Raw genomic sequence first — 21,641 nt, 5'->3', positions numbered from 1 at the left:
GTACATGGACCATTGGCATATGAAGAGAGTGACAAAGCCAATTTGTCACTTTCCCCAAATGTAAGCTGTTTATCAGCATTTTTGTGAACGGTCCTCTCAAGTTATGGGATCTGTGGTCCCATAGCCCGGATGAACTTTAGGGACTTTGTGATGTTTGTAGGAAAGTCTTGTGGAAGATCCTTTCTACTATTCACCCCCACCCTCTTTGTCAACGTCCTGTGTGTGTGTTGTGTGTGTGTGTTGTACTTGTACTTGTACTTGTACTTGTATTTACTATACTTGTGAGGCCAAATGTCCCCACAAGTATAGTAGGATTTGAGAAACAGACATTTTGAGAACAATTGTCCTGGTCCTCACAAGATAAATTGTTGTTTTTATGATAAAAATATATATATATTTGGGGTTAGGCTTACAATTAGGAAAAGATTCAGGTTGGGGTTCAGATACAGGTATTTAGAGGTTATGTTTAGGGGTTGGGGTTTAGAGTTACTGTATACCTTACTTTGTTGCACGCCAGTGTTTCGCACCTAAAATAGCTGATCTACAAGCTGAGCTTAGATCAGTTATTTTTGGTGTGCGATACCGGCAAACAATGGCAACGTTTTTAAAAAAGAAAAAAAAAAGTGGTATTCATAAAATTGCTGTCCTAAAATGTTGATGTCCTCTCAAGTAGTAATACAAACATTTGTGTATGTGTGAGTGTGTGTTTGTGTGTGTGTGTGCGTGCGTGCGTCCCGGCGTGCGTGCATGTGTGTGCGTGTCTATGTGTGTCTCCTGGCGTAGGCCGAGGCAGAGGTTGTGTCGCTGCCTGAACAGACGCATCCAGCTGGTAGAGGAGTGTGTTAATTGTGTTTATGTTGTTGCTTAATGTATAGACTGAGGCAGAGGTTGCGTCGCTGAACAGACGCATCCAGCCGGTAGAGGAGTGTGTTTATTAAGTTTTATTGTGTTTATGTTGTTGCTTATGTTACTGTATAGGCTGAGGCGGAGGTAGCGTCACTGAACAGACGCATCCAGCTGGTTGAGGAGGAGTTGGACAGAGCCCAGGAGAGACTGGCCACGGCCCTGCAGAAGCTGGAGGAGGCTGAGAAGGCTGCCGATGAGAGCGAGAGGTCAGTGTTCTCCTTCTGGAGTACTCTGTTGCTGGGACACTCCACGTACTCAGTGGCGTAACGCGGGCCTCCCCGCGGGAGTTTCACAAGTTCGTGCCTTTTTCGGGTCTAATTCGGGTCTAATTCGGTTCTATTTGACCAATATAAATCAACTTTTTTCTCTTTTTTTGCTGTAAAAATATTTGTATCAGCGCAGGTGGGGCCCCCCCTGCTGGTGGCCCCCCCGCACCGCATCACTTGCTACCCCTCCGTTACGCCACTGCACGTACTATATCTCTGCTGTCGGGCAGAAACCAGCTAACTCCAAAATGTTCATTTTTCAGGAAATGAAAAAAACAAAACAAAAAGTGGACAATCTCACAATGAGGTTGGAGGCCAAAAGGGGGTGGAGCCTGGAGTCAGCAAAACCAGCTAACTCCAACCCCCTTTGGTGGAGTTAGCTGGTTTTGTCAGAAGCGCTTTTTAATACTTTTCATTAGTTCGATATATTTTTATACCAACACACAGACGTAAAGGGTGTTCAATAGCACTGATATATGGAAAAAAAATGCAAATGCGTCAAAATGGAGTTAGCTGGTTTCTGCCCAACAGCAACGATATACAGTATTATATGAACAGGTCTGTACTCTGTACATGGTCAAATGACCACTTCTAAAGGTATTGTTATGCACATCCATCATCTCTCGCTGATGCAGGACAAAGTGAATCAAAAGAAAGAAAAAAGTCCAGACCAAACATGGTCGAAACATTTCGACGTTGGTCGAAACTTTTCAAAGGCATCAAGCGGTTTGTGCAGACCTTTTCTTTCTTTTGAAAATGACATTACCAGTCATGTACTTTGGACACTGCATGAGAGACCAGTCATGGATGTGTTGAGCCAACTTCAAATGTAGTAAACGTGGTACGAGATAAATACATTGGTAGATTTGGTGTTATTTAGCCAAGACTTTTAGTTGAGTAGTAACTTTTTTTGTACTTGCACATCTACTAGTAAACTCAGTCTATAATTTCAAAAGCCAGTAAGTAAATAGAACGTACAGCTCTCAACCTCACCAACCTGAAAAGACTGCTTTCTGCATGATTATATGCAGCAAACACAATTTTATAGATCAAATCAACAAATTGATTATTTGACAAGTTCCTATGACTACAGGTCATCTAAGAAGTTGTCCTCTAAGAAGTTGTTTAGACGAGGACAGCACAGTTACTTTCAAGACATCTCACACTTTACACTTTACAAACACTAGGGGATTAAGTGGCACTTAAAGTCAACTTCAAGTCTTCATGGTGTTGACAAGCATATATACAATACAGACCTTCAAGAGGAATCTTTGAACCAGGTTTTCGTTCCCACTTAGACACATGCTGTATACGTTATATCCTACTGGAGGAGCCATTTATGTTGTTGGCATGCTGTTTGGTTATTTTGTAGAAGTATTATTGGACACTTTGTGGCGGGCTTTAGATGGACAGCACTGGACATCCATCTGTTTATTTTTGTGTCTGCGTAGGATCACTCCCTTACCCTGCCTGTGTAGTAGTGGCAATGGAAAATGGACAGAACATTGAAAATGTGGAGATATTAACATTACACCATATAATAACCACATTAACCCTGGCGTACCTATTTGTGTGTGTGTGTGTGTGTGTGTGTGTGTGTGTGTGTGTGTGTGTGTGTGTGTGTGTGTGTGTGTGTGTGTGTGTGTGTGTGTGTGTGTGTGTGTGTGTGTGTGTGTGTGTGTGTGTGTGTGTGTGTGTTTCCAGGGGGATGAAGGTGATTGAGAACAGGGCCCTGAAGGATGAGGAGAAGATGGAGCTGCAGGAGATCCAGCTAAAGGAGGCCAAACACATCGCTGAGGAGGCCGACCGCAAATATGAGGAGGTGAAGTTATAATCCCCCCCCAACACCACAACACCAGCACTGCATCACATTTTAAATTACAATGACCATTTGGTACAGGTTTCTGTTTACCTTTTTTGATGTAACTCCAAATATTAGTGCTATATATTCAAAATCTACGCCATTGATTAGAAATTGATATTCCAAAATAGTCTCCTCATTGACGTACATTGCATGGTGAAACAACTCTTAAAGTCACTCTTTTAGCACATAAACAAATGCAAACAAAGCAGATTCTGCTATAACACCACAAAACCCAGTAGCCAGTTTGGTATTTTATTTCATTTAATTTAATTTCATAAAGAAAAGTGTCAACTTCCTAGAGATTTTACAGTTTGAAGATCAGGTTCCGCAAATCCAGCCCAAAATGCCATAGTGGGTTTTCTGATGTTGTACCGTATATTGGTAGAATCTGATTTGTTAGTGTTTGCTAATATAGTGACTTTGAGAGCTGTTTCACTGGGCAATGAGGAGACAGTGGCTGGCTCAGGGTGAGCTCACAGCAGAGCATAACCCAAGCATTCATTGTTGCCTGAGGTTATGGATGAAAGTTTTGGGTGATCTTTCATCCATGCCTTGTTCATTGTCTTATTTAGTCACACAGAAACAGAAACTCAGTGTTTGAACAGTGTTTGTTTGACATGATCGGTTCCTTCCGCAATGCGGTCGCTGCGTGACAGTTCCTCACACGGTGGAACTTTAGCTTGTGCCGATTGGTCAGCTACTGCCTGGTCAGTGCCAGGGGTCGATATCAGTTATCACCCCCTTGTTCCCGTTATCGCTTCCCTCGCCCAGGGCAAATAAAGCCTCCATACAGTATGTGTGCATTATTTGATCAAACACGCCCTGGCTGTTCATGATGAAGTTATGAGGCCAGTAGATGAATACAGTTACAAAAGAAAGAAATAATTTGTTCCTGTAATCGTCAATTGAGAGTTAGAACGGTGCTCATGATTTGGAGCAAAACTATTTGACCAAAATCGCACAAAATCCCACTTTATTTTATTTTCACTTTAACCACTTAAGGCTGAATTAAACTTCTATTATACAATGGTGTAATTTAGGCATTTAGCAGACACTCTTATCTAGTTGTGAGCAACGTTGTGAGCTTGTAGATCTGTTATTCCACCGTGCAAAACCCTTGTACGGGTGAATTAAGCACATAGGCCTGGGGTATTTTTTGCCTGCATCAAACTGCATCATGAATACGTATTTATGTGATTATCGCAATATACATGGAAAATGTCACATTATTTGGTTTTGTTGTTATAAGTGGTATGTTTTGTTCATGTACAGGTGGCGCGTAAGCTGGTTATTGTTGAGGGTGAGCTGGAACGCACAGAAGAGAGAGCGGAGGTGTCAGAGGCGTAAGTTCAACTCCTTTCAGAATAATACACATACATACTTAATGAGTAAGTACAACACCACTGCATACAACATCATAATTGTATGTACACATAGCTACTACAATATAAGTACAATACGACAACCTATAAAAAGCCATTCAAATTGTACCAGAAAGGATAAGATGTGGAATATAATTACATTAACCACTTCAGGGCTATGCATTATTAGTGTCATGAATTGGAAACTTCACCGCTATGGCAATCTGCCAGAAATTGTAACGCCCACGCTCCGGCTGTAAGGTCTTTGAAGGGTGAAAGTGATTGTTTATTTTAGCCAGCACTGTATTTGTACTGGGATATTTTTCGCCAGTTTTCCGGAGAAGTGGTGAACTATGAGTTCACCTCTACTGCACACACAGTTTGCAAAATAATTATCACAATTTCTCAAATAATGGAACACTTGAGCAGTCCAGCTATATCAATGTGTGTATTTGGTTGAATATGAAAATACATAGCACGCAAAAAAACTAAAATAAAGTTTAAACCATTACAAATTATTGGTTAACACAGAAAAAAGCCTCAATGTTAATTGAACCATTTGTAACTCTGAGAGTGTACAGATGTAACCAAATGGACCAAATGAAAATTGCGGGTTTGGTTACATCTGTACACTCTCAGAGTTAAGCACAAATAACCCTGAGGATTTTACATGTGTACTGTTGAAAAGTGTATGTTTCAAACCAGGGACGTGCAGAAGGATTTGGAGAGGCAGGGGCTGGAATTTCAAAAGGGCACTTTTTGGATTTTGTTCACGGACAATTATCATACTTTTAAGCCCAAAAACCCTCAAGGTCACGCACCCAACAAGCTTTGAACTGAGCAGATTGGACATTCCGTTCCAGAGATAATGGCCAAAACATCTTGAAAACGGCCACTTTCGCCGATTTTCGATCGCCGATTTTTGGCCATTGTCGCCCGTTTTTCTTCAATAACACGGGCTAGGAAGGTGGTACGGCGACAAACTAGATACCTGAGAAAAGTTAACTTTGAGCTGCATCCAACACATCCACTGGCATTTCCGTCAGCCTTACCGTTAGCCCGCTTGGGGCAGTTGAACTTTTCTTCCTTTTTTTTATTTTTTTTTCCAGTCTGGAGAGGGCACTTTTTTAGCGACGGGTAAAAGGGCAGGGGCTCAAGCCCCCTTTCATGTCTATGTGTGCACGTGCATAAACGCATACACAAGCTCCTTCATTGTCTGGTCTTAGATGGACCATAATGCTTAGCAACAGCAGTCTCTGTAGCGGTTTCTTGTTTGTCATTATACATTAAAGTCTATAGAATAAAGCGTCTATAGACGCAAAAATATTTACAGTACAACCAGAGTTGTATATTGTAGGAAAAGATAGATTTTTTTAAATGAAGAAATGAAAGGTGTTACTTCACACAAGTGGCGTTTATGGAAAGCCGCAAGGCATTATGGTCTAAAACAGTGGTTCTCAAAGTGGGGTCCCGGGACCCGCAAGGGTCCTTGAGGGGGTTCCAGGGGGTCCCCAGCAAAATGCTATTTGAAAATAGCCATTAGCCAAAATTTTGAAAACCATTCTTTTTTTACACATAACATCTCTTATGGGGGGTCCCTGGCACAAAATCTTTTCGGATGGGCGTCTGCGGCCAAATACATATCAATTTGGGGGTCCTTGACATGAAAACGTTTGAGAACCACTGCTCTAAAAAAAAAACACATAATGTTTTTTTTAACACACACACACCTCACACAGTGGATTCTCACATCATGTGAACTCTGCCTGCCCCTCCCGGCCCCTGACGGTTCCCACGGTCAACCACAATACTATAGCATGTTGGGTTATCATTTCATTTGCATAACAATGGTCGTGTATCCCGTAACCAAAACAACAAAAAGAAAAAATTGTTTCCATGTGTGTGTGCATGTTTGTGCCCACCCTGTGGGTCTGTCCTGGGGGTCCGTCCTGCATTCCAACGCATGACATAACCCCCCATACCCCCCCTTCCTCCACGGCATGATGTGGCCCCACCCCCCACTAACAGCAAAGGCAGGGTGTTGGAGGAGGAGCAGAGAGGCTATGACCAATCACTGAAGACCCTGCAAGCGTCTGAGGACAAGGTAGAACCCTGTCTGTCTGTCTGTCTGTCTGTCTGTCTGTCTGTCTGTCTGTCTGTCTGTCTGTCTGTCTGTCTGTCTGTCTGTCTGTCTGTCTGTCTGTCTGTCTGTCTGTCTGTCTGTCTGTCTGTGTTGATCAACATTTGTGACAGTTAAACTGAAGTAGTAAAAAGGTTGTTGAGGTTTGGATAATAGGGGGATCGTCACTGCTATTTTCTTGGATTTGTCCCCCACCGCTGACAGCCTGTGATTTATTTTATATTCTAGTTTAATTTCCATGTGACTGCCGGGAAATGTTCATGTTGTGAAATAAGTGATTTGGTTGTGAAAGATTACCCAAATTCTCAGGTCACCCAGTTCTTAGCTGACGATGGTCCCAGTTTACACCAGGTGAGAAAAAGGCAGATTGACCAAAAATGCCTTCCAATACGTCATGGACAGATGGTTGAGCAGACGATGCAGGCGGTTTGTCTGGTTATCCTATAAAGTAAGCAGACAATATGAGTCAGACTTCAAGGCCTGCCGCCTGCCAATGGAGTTCTGACCAGATTCAGCTTTAATATTGTCACATCACAGGTTCACAGGTTTAACTTTTTTTTTTTCGTGCACTGTCCATCATTTTGTAGCATTCTGTGAGAAGAGATAGTCTGGGCTTTTAAACGTGTTTCAAAGTCACGTTGAACTATGTTAGAGCCTGTGGTTCCTCGCTCACAGAGCACAGAAACAACAAAAGACAATATTTTTTACTTATATCACACCCAGGTAGCTACAAGCCCCAAGGTCCTGCAAGTTCAACATTTTTGCAGGCTAGAAACTGCAGGGTAAATCACGCTTTACAAGACAGATTAACATGCAGTTGGGACATCTAGTTAATGTCAGTGTCGGATAGGGCAGTGTGTAGAGCTCTATGACTGGAAAACATAAGCGGCAGTCAGCAAAAAGGGTCAACGGAGATAAGTGTGACATTGCGGGTAAGACCCCTTTCCCCCATCGCCCCCCTTCCTACCTACTGGACATCGACCCCATCCTCATCCTGCATGTCTCTGAACTCTGCATGATTTACTTCCTACATCTGCATGACTTACAGTTTTCTGTGCACGTCCAACAACACTGTGGTTAAGGACTGCACTTCTTGTCCTTGAAAAAAACCTCTTCTGTTCGACCACAGTCATTTTATTGGAGCTTAATTTATGCTCAATTGTGCAACACTGTTGTATAAATTAGGGTCATGCCTGCTTATCCTCTAAAGGACGCATCTTGAGTTGTTAGTTTGCAATTTGTTTGCAATTTGTTTAAAGGCATAGTTCAACGTTTTACATTAAGGTTCCCATGGTTATTTGGTTTTCAGTTATTTGACAACCTTGGGACGTGTCATATTAAACCCCCAAAAACATATACGGTAATATAAAAAGATAGTTTCTCTTTAACTCTCTCAGTGCCACGCCCCGAGATATCCCGAGTTTTTCCCGAGTACCCTCAGTGCCAGCACGAGAAATCCCGAGTTTTTACTTTTGACTGTGGTCGCGCTATGCTGTTTATTTTTCATGATCACTTTCGCTTCCTGACTCCTTCAGACTCATTGGGTTCCGGTTTCATGACGCAGATTCCGTTTCCGGTTCTCATTTTTTTCCCGCGATCATTTTCGGCCAGAATAGGGAAAGTCACGGTTTTTCACACGGTATAAAAAACAAACGGAGAGGTCCACGTCTACTCTCTTTGGTCTGGGTGACGATCAGTCATCGTAGTCGTGTATCACATCGTAATTTAGCCCGATCAACGATTGTCAAAAATGTCAACATCCGGTTATGACCGGATATGACGTGAGCCTGTTTGGGAGGGGGCGAGTGAGCCAGCGAGATCATCAATGTGTCGATTTGTTGCTCTCTACTGGTAGAACTGTATTATGGGTTTAAAAACCCAATCAGATCATTTATTTGAATGAAAAATTACAAAATTACAAAATTTAAAAAAACGCTAATTGCTGGCACTGGGGGAGTACTTTATGAAAATACTCTTGGCACTGAAAGAGTTAATACAACTGTCAAACAGACATATTCAATATCAGCAAGCTAGCTGCTTATTTTTGTTACGTTTTGGCACTGCTGGCTGAAATCTTAAAGACTTATTTCACCAATCACCGGAAACATTAATCCGATTTAATTTCTTCCTGCAACTCAAATCACTGTTTTCCAATTCACGATCAAACCTTCAGCCCTGTGAAGATATATGAATGACATTTTCCACATTATTTCTCTCACACTGACTCTTTTAAGTTTTCTCTCATAAGAATTCTCTCTGTTTCTTTTGGTTCTGCTATCTGTCCTGTGGTCTTGATGTTCCATCACATGCTGTCTACCTTCCTCTTCCTATGTCCCAAACACCCCCACCCCCACCCAACTCCCACCCAACTCCCACCCAACTCCAGTAAATGTGCTGAACTGGAGGAAGAGTTGAAAAACGTCACCAATAACCTTAAGTCCCTGGAAGCCCAGGCTGAGAAGGTAGGGGGTATTTGCGTGGCTGAGTGACTTAGACAGGGGGCTGATTGTGAGCATGTCTTATTAATTTAACTCAGTACACTGTACAAATATAACATCCTAGAGGTATTTTTTTTAACGTTGTTTGGAGACGACTTTTTTTATTGTTATATCCTCTGATGTCTGTGTGAATGATTATACGCAGCTAAATCCTCAGTGTTAGTTTAACTTTGGCAGGGTCAAAATTGGCCCTCAAGGGTCTGTTTTTGACACTCTGAGTTAAAGCTGCAATCCATAAGTCTCCCTCACAGAAGACCTAACGTCTGGTGCTCTTTCAAGACGTAATGCCTGCTCGGCCAGGGGGGATATTGAACTCATGAGCTCAGGCTGTACTACTTGTCAACTAGTAGGTCAATAACCCGACACAAGGGTCTAAGTGCCTCAGTAATAAGCCTCTGCAGATAGTTATATTGTATTAACATGCTCTACCATTATACACGTTTGGTTAAAATAACATTCCGGATTGCTGTTTTAACCACTGAGGATGTAGCTGTGTACAAGAGGAGATGTGGTGTCTAGGTTTGGTTTCATTCCAGTGGAGTTGATTGCATCATGGTTATTTATTCAATGGCTTAACCATTAAGGCATTAGTCTTGCCATGCATGCCCTTTGTAGTGTGATTCTAAAAAGGTCAAATTTTATGATGGATACAGATGCCAGTTGTGTCTGTGATGGAGTTACTTTTACGATGGATTGAGTGCATATGTGTGATTTCAGCCATATTGCGTTAGCTTGGGTGAGCAGAGCTTCTTTGATTCCCTGTGACATGGACAAGTACATGTCTGGTTCACTTTTCATTCATTTCATTGTTACTCACTGAGCCTCCGGTATAATTTTTTTAATAAAACATTTTATCGTCAGATCCAATGTAGTTATTATTTAGTCACAATACTTTTCATTGGTTCAATATTTATAAAATTCACAGACAGACTTAACCATTTGAACCTGGTGACCCCATTTTGGGCATGTCATTGTCAATATAGGTATTATATATACTGTTAAAAAATCTGTCTTGAAAATCTTTAAAAATGTTTTCCAAAATAACGGAAATAGCGACTATTTCCACTATGTTTGCGCGACACTGTCATGCGACTAAGTGTAACATAGGGCATGCATTTATTAAAACATTTTATGAATACAAAATTGGAGATTTAATTGAATTAAATATGGAGATATTTTTCTGATAAGGTTTTTGCCCAACAGCGACGATATGTCTGGGTCATTTGTCAGTCTGTTACTGTACTGAGCCTCCAGTATGAAAAATATCAAAACATTTTATGATCATATTAACCAAGCATTCTTGCATATTATGCAGGTCCAAATCTGTTCCGTTCATGAACAAAGCTCTACAGATGTTTCAGTATATTCTGAGAGCACGATGGCTGTGCAATTAGAATGAGTGAATATTTTCACTTGCACTGTCCATCCAGTTACACTGTGTTCGCTGCAGGACAGTATCACTATCAACTCTGTTCACATATCCTCCAGAGCCTATCAGCTCACACAATGCATAGATAGATAGATAGATAGATAGATAGATGGATGGATGGATGGATGGATGGATGGATGGATGGATGGATGGATGGATGGATGGATGGTCAAAAGCTCCAGTTGCCATGCATTACAGATTCGTCAATAAAAGAAGCATGATGAATATATAAAATACTGTACATTAAATCAATAGAAATAGAATGCAGTGAAAAGCTATAAGTTATAAGAAGTTACAAATCCTAAGTAAACTATATGCACACAAAAAAAGCATTGATGAAGTACTATTTGCGTATGTGTGTATTTATTCATTTCTTGTGAAGCATGTTGGCTGTCCTTGCATGAAATGTACCATTCAAATCAAGGTTTTAGAGGTAATATACTGTATCTGCACTCGAGCATTGCATTTCGATGATCTTCTGTGTGGTGTTTGTTCGCACCAGCATCTCACCACCACTAAAGCCTGGATGAAAGCAGCTCATCACTGTCGGTGTCAGATCTCATGACTCGCGTTGCTCATTTGACAGACTTTGTGTTGATCAGTTCAGCATGTGACAGAGGTGTTAAGGAATGTTTGTCTGTAGACGTGTTCAACAAAGGTGTGTGTGTGTGTGTGTGCGTGCGTGCGTGCGTGCGTGCGTGCGTGCGTGCGTGCGTGCGTGCGTGCGTGCGTGCGTGCGTGCGTGCGTGCGTGCGTGCGTGCGTGCGTGCGTGCGTGCGTGCGTGCGTGCGTCATGTTCATGTTGTGTTTTAACATGTTCTACGGAAATGACACGCACTTTGACTGATGTTGAGTGTCTTATTGTGTCTGTCTGGGAGAGACTGATCTCTCTTGTATCTCTCACAACACTACTCCAAGAAGGAGACTGATCTCTATAGTCTCATAGGAGACTGATCTCTCTCTGGTAGGACACTGATCTCTCTGATAGGAGACTGATCTCTCTTGTGTCTCTCCCCACAGTACTCCCAGAAGGAAGACAAGTATGAGGAGGAGATTAAGATCTTGACAGACAAACTGAAGGAGGTGAGTGGGCCAGTTAACCCGCTCCACATTCTGGGCATGTTATGATAGATGGACGTTCGGCGAAAATAGCCACAACGCTAGTGAAGTCAGCTTGTAGATAATCTAGGTTTGACGAAGAGATTTGGTAGGAGGGGAAAAAAATGAGGGGCACATGTATAGACCCCTGTGGGACCCCTGTTTTCAAAGTATATAGGGTTTAAGTGGTTAAAGCATTGTTACCTGCAACATTGGGAACTATTAAAAGTAAGAAATGAATCTTGAAATGAAGATTGTAGAGAGAGAATAGAAAGGTGTGCCCCAGTCGGTGTAGATAGAGGTGTGTGTTACCAGATATTTCTGCCTAGAAGTCTGGGACTTCTAAATGCAATGGGTAGAAGAAGATGGTCCCAGGTTCGATTCCCGGCCCCAGTAATGTGTCGAGGTGTCCCTGAGCAAGACACTTAACCCCTATCTGTTCCCCCCCTGCGCTCAAGTCAGACCACTTGGGTGAAGCTGAAAAAAAAAAGAATTTCCCCTGTGGGGTCAAATAGTTGTTATTATTATTTTCAAGGTAGTTGCTATAACAGCCACTTAAAAAAGAGGGAGAAGACAAAAAATAGAGAAAAAAATAACCTATGCCTACTGTTTTGGAAACCAGTTATGTTACCTCCCCATTATGAAAAGACAATGTAAACACCCTGTCCAGGATAAGTCAGTTGAACTCATTTTTTAATTTTATTTACTACTTCAGGCTGAAACCCGCGCTGAGTTTGCTGAGAGGTCTGTGGCCAAGCTGGAGAAGACCATTGATGATCTGGAAGGTAGAATATTTACCTTTTTCCCTTTTTTGTTTCCTCACAACTACATTTGTTTTGTAAAGCTTTGGGTACTATGAAAAGCGCTATATAAGTTTGATGTATTATTATTATTATTACATCATGAGACCTTCAACCAAATGTTCAAAGCGTTATCTTCATCGCCCATTCCACTGGCTAATGTAATTGTACAGTTTTATGTGAGATGATTAATCGTTTGTGCCCTGCAGTATATTGATACGTAGCGCAGACCCACTGTTATCAAGACAGGAGCCTACTGTAGTAGACGGGTGGATGATGAAACAAGTGGATTTTTGTCATTATGAAGCCAAATATGTATTCAGTAGATGTAGATCAAGAGGATATGCCAACAATGAGAACTGGATTTTGAGCCAATGGAATGGGCCATTGTATTTATTTATTTGAATACCTATCTTTTAACGTTTCCTTGCAACACTGTCTTCTCTTCTCCTTGGGGTTTTGCCACAGATGAGCTTTATGCACAGAAACTCAAGTACAAAGCCATTAGTGAGGAGTTGGACCATGCCCTCAATGATATGACCTCCATGTAAATACCGTCTGTGTGTGCAAAGCATGTGTTTGGGTGTGTGTGTGTGTGTGTGTGTGTGTGTGTGTGTGTGTGTGTGTGTGTGTGCGTGTGTGCGTGTGCGTGTGCGTGTGCGTGTGTGCGTGTGCGTGTGCGTGCGTGTGCGTGCGTGTGTGTATTTGTGTGTGCATGCTATACACTGGAAGATGCACATTTTTCAAACTTTACTAAACAGTTTGCAGTGCTGAACAAGATCCAATATTAATTTCACGTTTTCACTTTGTTCCAACTAATCCACTTTTTGATCTGATTTGAGCGGAATGCTTGAGTGGAATGCTCACATGTTTGTGTGTGTGTTTTTAATACCTTGTGAGCAACTGAATATCTTAGTGTAATTGTTCATTTTTGGCCCCAGCAGCTGCATCTGTTTTGTTGTGTTGTGTTGACTAAACTACTACAAAACACAAAGCTAATTTTGTAAAAATAAATTTACATTCTCTAAAGTTCCAGACATTTAACAAACTAAAAGTTATTTTCCAAACATGAATACACAGTGCAGACATACTGGTTTAATTTTGATACAATTAGAACTCTCACAGCAGGTGTGAAGCAATTTAATTCATTAAATACATTTCAGAAGATAAATCAAAAAGCTCCCAATAGAGTTGTAGATAGTCAGCATGGTAATGTACAAGGCAGCTATCACAAATTTTTTAACAGCCATAGCTGGAAGCTTATTGTCTACTGTAGAAACAGTGGCCTTCATTCAGACTTGTGGTGTAGTGGTATGTCAACTGTTTACAATCACAATGATACTTGGTTTGATTCCCAGTAGGAGCAATATATATTTATATGGACATTTTTTTAAGGTTAGAAATGGTTAAGTTTAGGTATACGGTAAACATACGTATTGTTTGCTGCCTGCCAAGCAACACTGGGGAAAAGAAAGTACAGTACCGTAGCCATTAGAATAACCTGTGAGGGTCTATTTGGACCCCAAATGGTCCCCAGAGCCAATGTTGAGAACCAGTGATCTATATTACAACATCAACAACAGCTACTTAGGTTTATTTAACATAACAGAGATCAATTTGACTCTAATTTTAAAACTATAACGCACCGTCATTGCATGGCTGTGTGCCAGAAGTTATAGACCCTAACCATGATAAAACTGTAAACCGATTAGTTACTTTCCCCTCCTGTACTTCCAGATAAAAGCCAGGAATCCGTGTCACTCTCTCAAGATATGGTTTCAAGACTCGCAGCTCTGCTACTGAACTCATCCTCCATCTTGGTTTCATCTTTGTTCTTCGTTTGTTTCTTTCCCCCATTCCTGCCTTTTTTCTTTTCTTTGTTCTGTCTTTCTTTGCTCATTCCTTTAAATGTTTGTTAAAAAAAAAAACCTTCTCCTTTAAAGTTGGCCTCTTTGTAACTCTTCTGTTGCACTTTTCTTTGTATTAGTTTTTTGTCAAAAGCTCCATGTTGGGAAATATCATTTTTGTCAACAGATACTTGCCTAAACGAGTATAAAACATCCTTCCTCAAGGATTGTGGATACTGTTCTGTCTCCCTTATCAGACTCTCTGCTTTGTCTTCCATGTAACTCTTCTTCTTCTCTATAAATGTTAAACATGATGAGGACATCTGTCTTCACTTTGGTTTTCTGTCTGACTTCATTCTTCCTGCTGATTAGCTAAAGGTCTTGATACTACCCGATTGCCTCATTCTATTTTTACAATGCAACTGAAAGCGAAAACACACGTATAAGGCATTTTAAAGTTGGCCCTCACACTGCTCCATATAATAATTATATTGGAGTTCGGTTTCCATGAGTTGTAACTGTCTATTTGAGCAACATTATTTACATTTTAAGTTTATTCTTTCAATAGCAGTCACTTTATCACGAATGTGCTTTGTGCTCGCTGCCTATTTACAATGAACCATCATGAGTGTGACTATTATGCTCTGTGCTTTCTCTGTAGAGAGGTTTCTCTGTCTCCTTATTGGTCATCACTGGTTAAGTTTACATTCGATATCCAGAATACTGAATCGGTTACCATCTTAGGGTGTGTTCACACTAGATGCCTTTCATGAAGAAAAATAGCTGTCTATAGCTCTTTTTTGAAGAAAGAATTAAGGTCAGGACTATTCTTATTTGAACTTTCTGCAATGCATATGGATTCTGCAAGGTAGGGATAACATAATTAAATACTGTCAGTTGTGTCTCACAGTCATAGTAATTAAAGAATAAAACATGTTGAATTGTGTAAACATTGACGTTAAGAGAAAACGTGACAATATGTCATTTGAGACACATGGATATCAGAAATATTGTGATATCACAAACTAGCTCCAGAGGTGGAAAGTAATTAACTACAAGTACTCTTGTTACTGTAACTAAGTTAGTTTTTCCCACAAATTTAGTATATTCTAAAATCAGTCATTCTGTTTTCATTTGATGACGTTTAACCACAGTTATTCTGTTATGTCAGGAGGAGATAGCGGTGACATTTGGTTTGAAGCTCTCCTCTTTCATAAAGATTTCTGATTAACAAAATATTCCCCACACTTTGGAGAGAATCACTGGGGAGGGATTAGTTGACAGTATTTCTTCATACTGAAATGGTTACACTCAGGATGTGACCATATGTTTACAATTTACACTTTAGCAGATGTTGAGAGGGGTTGAGAGAACATGCAGACAGACCTGTAAGCATGGAGCATGACTGAGGCCTGGATAAGGCTCTGGATCAATATCGCAATTATTTAATTATTTATGATTAATGAACGTTTTATTTGCCTGCCTTCATAGTTCTCTGACAAGGTCTGTAATGTAAAATATTACGTGTGCAAAATAATGACACATTTTTAACACGATAATTGATTTTCATAAATAGTGAAAATAGCAGATCTACAAGCTCACTACAAGCTCACAACACGCCCCGAAGCAACGCGTTATGAGCTTGTAGATTGGCCATTTTCACAGGTTGTTGGTCTGGTGGATGTCATTAGTTTTTGGACATCATCTGGAGAGAGAGGAGAGAAGGAGAACAGACATGATATGTTGGGGTTCGCATTGGATGAGTTAGACACTGGGATTGGTGAGAAGATGAGAGAAAGAGCTTCTGATGTCATCAACCTTCTTATCAGGGGGGGGCCATAGATGAGTGGTTAGTGAGCCCGCCTAGGGAGCTCTGGTTGCCCCAGGTACGATTCCAGGCCAGGCCAGCAAATGTGTCGATGAAATGAAATTTGTCCCTGAGCAAGACTCTTAACCCCTAATTGCTCACAGGCCCTCATTGGAAACAAGACCGCAAGGACTTTCATGAACAGACTGTTAAAGGAAAGGAATTATTATATCAAAGTTATCTTATTTTGATAGTACTGTATAATTGTCTGACTGATTTTACCAGGGACCCCAGTTTATTTAAGCACTACACTGTTCTCTCTGCATGTTGTGTATTAGATTCCCTTGCTTATTTAGTCACTCTGAATAAGCTAAATGCCTAAACTGTAGGCCTAAGTGTAATTGTAAGTCGGTGACAAAGCTTCAGCAGAGAGGTGGGTGAAGTTGTTTAAGGGGGGAAGGAGAAAGTGGAAAAGAGCTTCATTGGGTTAGACGCAGAGGACTGAATCTTAGCACAGTAGAAAGAGGACATAGCAGTTGATAATGAGAGAGAGAGAAGGCAGAGTGAGTGTGCATAGTTTAGAGCCATATAAGAAATGGAAATTGCTAACCCAGCGCATAAACTCCCCCAGGCCAGAAGTATCTCTCTCCTTCCAGAAGTGGGCCTATAGAGCATGAACTTTAGTGTCCCTTATGTGTCCTACGACTACCTCCATTAGCGAGGCCATGCATCAAGCCCTTTGGTCGACCCATGAACTTTCTTCCGGGCTGCAGGCCCAAAACTACAGTACCAGAGTTGGCCACTTGTCAACTTTTGTTTTAGCCAGCCAAGCTCCCAGTCCTGGGGGTCTGGGATTGAGTGAAAGTGGGAGAGGTCACCTAATTTCCCCGTCTTGCGCCACTTCCTTTCAGCTGCCCTGAGACGTGTTCGCTCAGATCTGAGGGTTTCAGATAACCAAGGAGCTTGCAGACAGTGACTTGGAAGAGAGAGGGCAGTGACGGTCAAACACAGATGAAATAGTGGAGAGGTAGAAGAGGGTTGCAGAGTCAGTTGAGAGGGAGGGGAAGGAATCAGGCGAGGGGAGAGAGGAGCAGATAGAAGAAGAGAGAGAAGAGGGGTTTAGATATGTCAGGTTACGTTGAGCGGTGACGCTTTGGTGGTGGGTCGGTTTATGTTTGATAGAGGACAGAGACATGGAGAAGGTTATGAAGTGGTGATATGAGATACAAAGGGCGGTAACAGAGAGAGGATAGAGGGAGAGCAGGCTCTAGAGAACACTAGGTCTGCTCTATGGATAGTAGAAGTAGATAAGGAAAGGTCAAATGAAGACTAAAGATAAGTAACATGAATATGGTTGTCTGCTGGCAGGTTGAAGTCACCCAGTAGAATGAGAGGGGTGACATCTTTCGAGAAGGAGATCACAATAGTGTACAGCTCTTACAGGAAGTAACCAAGTGGACCTGGGGGACAATCTGGGGGTTTGTTTAATCCAGTGGTTCTCACATGGGGTCCGGGGACCCCCAAGGGCCTTTGAGGGGGTTCCAGGGGGTCCCCAGGAAAATGAGTTAATAGCATAACAATCTGTTTAACCACTTTAACCTTATTTTATACTTCAAAAATAGCCGATCTACAAGCTCTGTTTAAAGATCTGTTTAAAGTTCGCTTTCCAGGCTCCGCTGGGTTGGACTGGATTCTCGCTATGGCTTTCTTCCATAGCGAGAATCCAGCCCATCCTGTCCAACCCAGGCTCCGCTGGGTTGGACAATTGATCTACAAGCTCGATTGTATTTAATTCCATTGGCATGGTTAAATAGTCAGTTAAATAATCTTGAATAACAGCTACTTTGTGTACTTTTATTTGAGTAGCTTTCAACACAAGTAATGTTACTTCTTAATCTTACTGAGTAATGTCTAAATCTAGGTTATAGTGCTTATACTCGAGTATAGGATATTCTACCCCCTGCTCAGCTGTAAACATCAGGTATCTTCAGTATACATGTACATAGCAGCCTGCTCCAGGGACAAGCAACAGAAACTAGCAAACATGACATGCTGTGATGCAACACATTAATGTTGTGGTTGCTACAGGTTTCTGGCAGGTCCCCCATGCAGTAAATGCAAAGGCTTGCAGGCACGCTCACACGTGCACATGCATACGCACGCATGCGAGCACACGCAAGCACATGCGCGCACACGCACACACACACACACACACACACACACACACACACACACACACACACACACACACACACACACACACACACACACACACACACACACACACACACACACACACACACACACACACACACACACACACACTTCCTGCACCATGCTTTGAGTTGCTCTGCCCTCTTGTGGTGACTTTGTCAACCTATATTTGATATGGTCACTTTTATCTCAGCACCTCATCATCTCCCAGAGTTGGTTTAGTGAAAGCTGTCATTTTGTGTGGAGAAAATCTGACAAAGTACAATAAAGAATCAATAGAAACATCCCGGTTCAATTCCCCAGATAAGTAGGAAAAATCTAGATGGAGAAGTGAGTGACCAACAATCAGCCCTCCCTTGGGCAAGGCAGTGAACCCTCAAATTGTGGGGAGTGTTTGAGATAGCTGAAGACTTTTGCTCAAGTGATAAGTAAAGGCAACGTTCGTAGAAGTAGTGGAATCTAAATTACAATATTAGTTTTTTAAATATAGTGGAGTAAGTAATAAGTAAAAAGTAAAGTACAGTATTCAAGTAAATGTAGCCTACTTTGTTACTGTCCACCATTGCATTAAAGTGTTGTATCTCCATGGGTGGACAGTATAGAATTACAAATACAGTTGTTACAGTTTTTTTTTTCATGAACTGAGTACAATGATAACATTTTAAAATCAGTCCTTTTACTTTCACTTGATGAAGTATTGTACTTCAATGCCTTTGGCAAGTATCGAACCTCTATGTAATCTATTCCATATTATTGTGTGCTTCCTTTTGAAAGTCCCATTCATACATTCAAAGGGCGTAGATTCAAATTTTCAGCTTTCAAGATTATGTTACACTTTCCAACTCTATTGCATGTCACATGATCAACCTGGGTGAACATGAGTATTTATTTACATTGTGTGGGGATATCTGAGACGGCTGAAGATGACTGTTTGTCTCCATACACTCCATACATCTCTTCCAGACATGCTGGAGGGCGCCAAGGTTGAGAACTTGAAGCTGAGTGAAGACCTCAACCAGACCATGGCGGAACTCAACAGCTTCTGATGACATCCATCCATGGATGTCCTTGGAGACAACCCACCCCTCACTAACCCCACCCCCCTGAAGCCCCCCCCACCCGTCCTTTACATCCTGTTGAATGTTGTTTCTTGTTTTTGAATGTTGGTGGGTCGGTGTATTTCACTGGAATTATGATAGATGGGAGTTGCATTTGAAAAACAAACACTATTAGGGGCCGTGTCCACAGTATGTTTTTTGGAGTGCTTTGGATGTCATGTCCAGAGTGCTTCTTACCAAGTGCACGGAACATTTATTGATGCCCGCAATGTTCACACCTACTGTAACAACCGCTGTGCTCATGTCTTCAACATTATTAGCACAAATAGCCTAGCTGAAATCATGGTTAACATGGACTTCTCATGGTTGTGGTGAAGATTCAAAGTCAGGTCGCTAATGACCGGATCATCCAACGAGGAACATTAAATGTGACATTGATAAGCGGTGCTCCTCTCCAAAAGTTTAACTAGTATTTTCTGCTTCAAGCACCCTGAGCTCTCTGCCCAAACATACTGGATGCTGAGAGTGCAGAAACACGAGGCACTGTGCTGGTAAGAACAGTGTCCCAGTGAGCCTTTACCATAGAAATGCAGGGCAGCTCAAAAAACACTTTCTGTGGACACTGCCCATTATAATTTCCTTTGGAAAGTTTTAGATAATTTGAAACCATCAGTAAAGTATTGATTGTGGTGACTATATCATGCCTGGGTTTCTTCAGTTTAGCCCTGAGTGTACCTAGTGCCCGAAGGTCGTTGTACACCGGGGCATGACAAGTGTCTGTTGCGACCTAAATCAGATCTATTCACATAGATAATGCGTCATTTGTACAGGCCGTTATTCGTGATGAAAAATCAACCTTGTTCTGATTTTCTTTTTTAATGTACTACTGTATCACCGCCTAATATCCGCATTCTGTGTGGATGTGCTCATGAAACAAAACAGCTTGTATTTTGAATTCATTGCACGAAATAAACACCTCCAGTCTGTAAGGACCGTAGAAGATTCATTGATTGTTGCTGGCACAAACTGAGCTTTTAATTCAGTTTGTGTCAGCATGCAACACTGTCGTTCTACAGAGTATACATTTGGCTCAAGGATAATGTTACGAGGCATGTTAAGTCGTCCAACTCAATGAGTGGTCAACATGTCGCAGTTTAGTTAAAGATTTGTTTAGTTTAGTTAAAGACATTTGTTTAATCTATCTTGAGGACTGGTAATGTAAGGTTTTTGCTGGTATATTGGTTCTAAGTGGCTACCAGTGACCATATTCACACAGCGGCCCTTTTGCTATACGTCTCATTTGGTTGACATAGGCTTCTCTCTCTCCTCTGCATGCTGCTCTGTTCCCATCTTTAACTCTTCAGATCAACTCCTGATGTAAACTATAGTTCAAGACATTGTTTTCTGTTCTTGGTGATTCATTAACCTCAAATAGAAAATAAATGCAAGTCTGCCCACCCTGGTCACCAGAGAAAAATAATGACATTGTACGTTTATACAAACCACAAGATATAGCATATGAATGCTTCCAGATGTGGACCACGTTGAATCAATCCTGGATTTCCAAGTTTATGTGCAATTTCTAAGTAGATTATTTCTGATTCCCAATACCCACCCGATCCATATGCCACTCAAAAAGTGCTGTGTCGTTGGAAAAGTCGCTTACTTGGCTAGCACTTCGCTCAGGCACACCTTAAGCCCGCTACTGATGCCCATCTGCCTTGAAATGTCAAGATTCAATGTATGCAAGGATGCCAAAAACATTCATCTGGCAATTGGGTTGCTTATGACTGATTCTAAGGCTGGTTTATACTTGTCAGCCAACAGACATTACATATTTTCAACAGGAAAACAATTACGACTTGGCTTTCATTAACACTATTCTGTTGATGAAAATAAGTTCTTGTGTGATTCATTTTGTCCGACACTGTCAGAACAGTCTCTACAGTTGGCACGCCCTTTCCTGTTGTAACTACCAGTTACAACACTGTTTGCAAGCGTACGACCAGGTCTTTTTATGTGACAAAGCAGATTTGCATCAGCATGTGCACAATCATGTTCCTTCAGGCAACACTTGAACAATCTGCCAAGTTAATGACATCACTTTAACATAAAACTAAGATGGAGTATACTTCCATACTTGTGGTCATTGTTTGTCCTTTACATACGAGACTTGTTGGTCATTTTGTTAGTCAAAAGTAGCAGATCACAGATGGATTAAGATGATCTCAGTGCATTCTGTTTAACCCTTCCATTGTGTTAGGGTCATTTTTGACCAGTTTTCAAATTTAATTAGGTAAAAAGTACCCTTTACATTTCTTTATTGGAACAAGGCTTCATGATAGCCTCAGAA

At 41.4% G+C, this 21,641-nt stretch overlaps 1 protein-coding gene across 5 annotated transcripts in view; it reads left to right on the top strand.

The window, feature by feature from the left end:
* The window catches only part of LOC308096095 (tropomyosin alpha-1 chain-like), a 40,002-nt gene extending 18,824 nt beyond the window's left edge, over nucleotides 1–21,178 (top strand). For 2 of the 5 annotated variants that reach the window (XM_080443377.1, XM_080443380.1), the window contains 8 exons: nucleotides 979–1,112; nucleotides 2,877–2,994; nucleotides 4,309–4,379; nucleotides 8,924–8,999; nucleotides 11,485–11,547; nucleotides 12,278–12,347; nucleotides 12,831–12,909; nucleotides 14,100–14,541. In XM_080443377.1, coding sequence (XP_080299503.1) covers nucleotides 979–1,112; nucleotides 2,877–2,994; nucleotides 4,309–4,379; nucleotides 8,924–8,999; nucleotides 11,485–11,547; nucleotides 12,278–12,347; nucleotides 12,831–12,909; nucleotides 14,100–14,103 — 615 coding nt within the window. In that variant the 3' untranslated portion in view covers nucleotides 14,104–14,541. Of the gene's footprint in view, nucleotides 1–978; nucleotides 1,113–2,876; nucleotides 2,995–4,308; nucleotides 4,380–6,425; nucleotides 6,502–8,923; nucleotides 9,000–11,484; nucleotides 11,548–12,277; nucleotides 12,348–12,830; nucleotides 12,910–14,099; nucleotides 14,542–19,193 lie in introns of those variants that run through there. The other 3 variants (XM_080443379.1, XM_080443381.1, XM_080443378.1) reach the window with 2 other exon arrangements.
* The last annotated feature ends 463 nt before the right edge of the window (nucleotides 21,179–21,641 follow it).

This window comes from Gymnoscopelus braueri (assembly GCF_963280865.1).
Source record: "Gymnoscopelus braueri genome assembly, chromosome: 11".
NCBI lineage: Eukaryota > Metazoa > Chordata > Actinopteri > Myctophiformes > Myctophidae > Gymnoscopelus > Gymnoscopelus braueri.
This window is presented reverse-complemented; position numbering and strand designations above follow the sequence as displayed.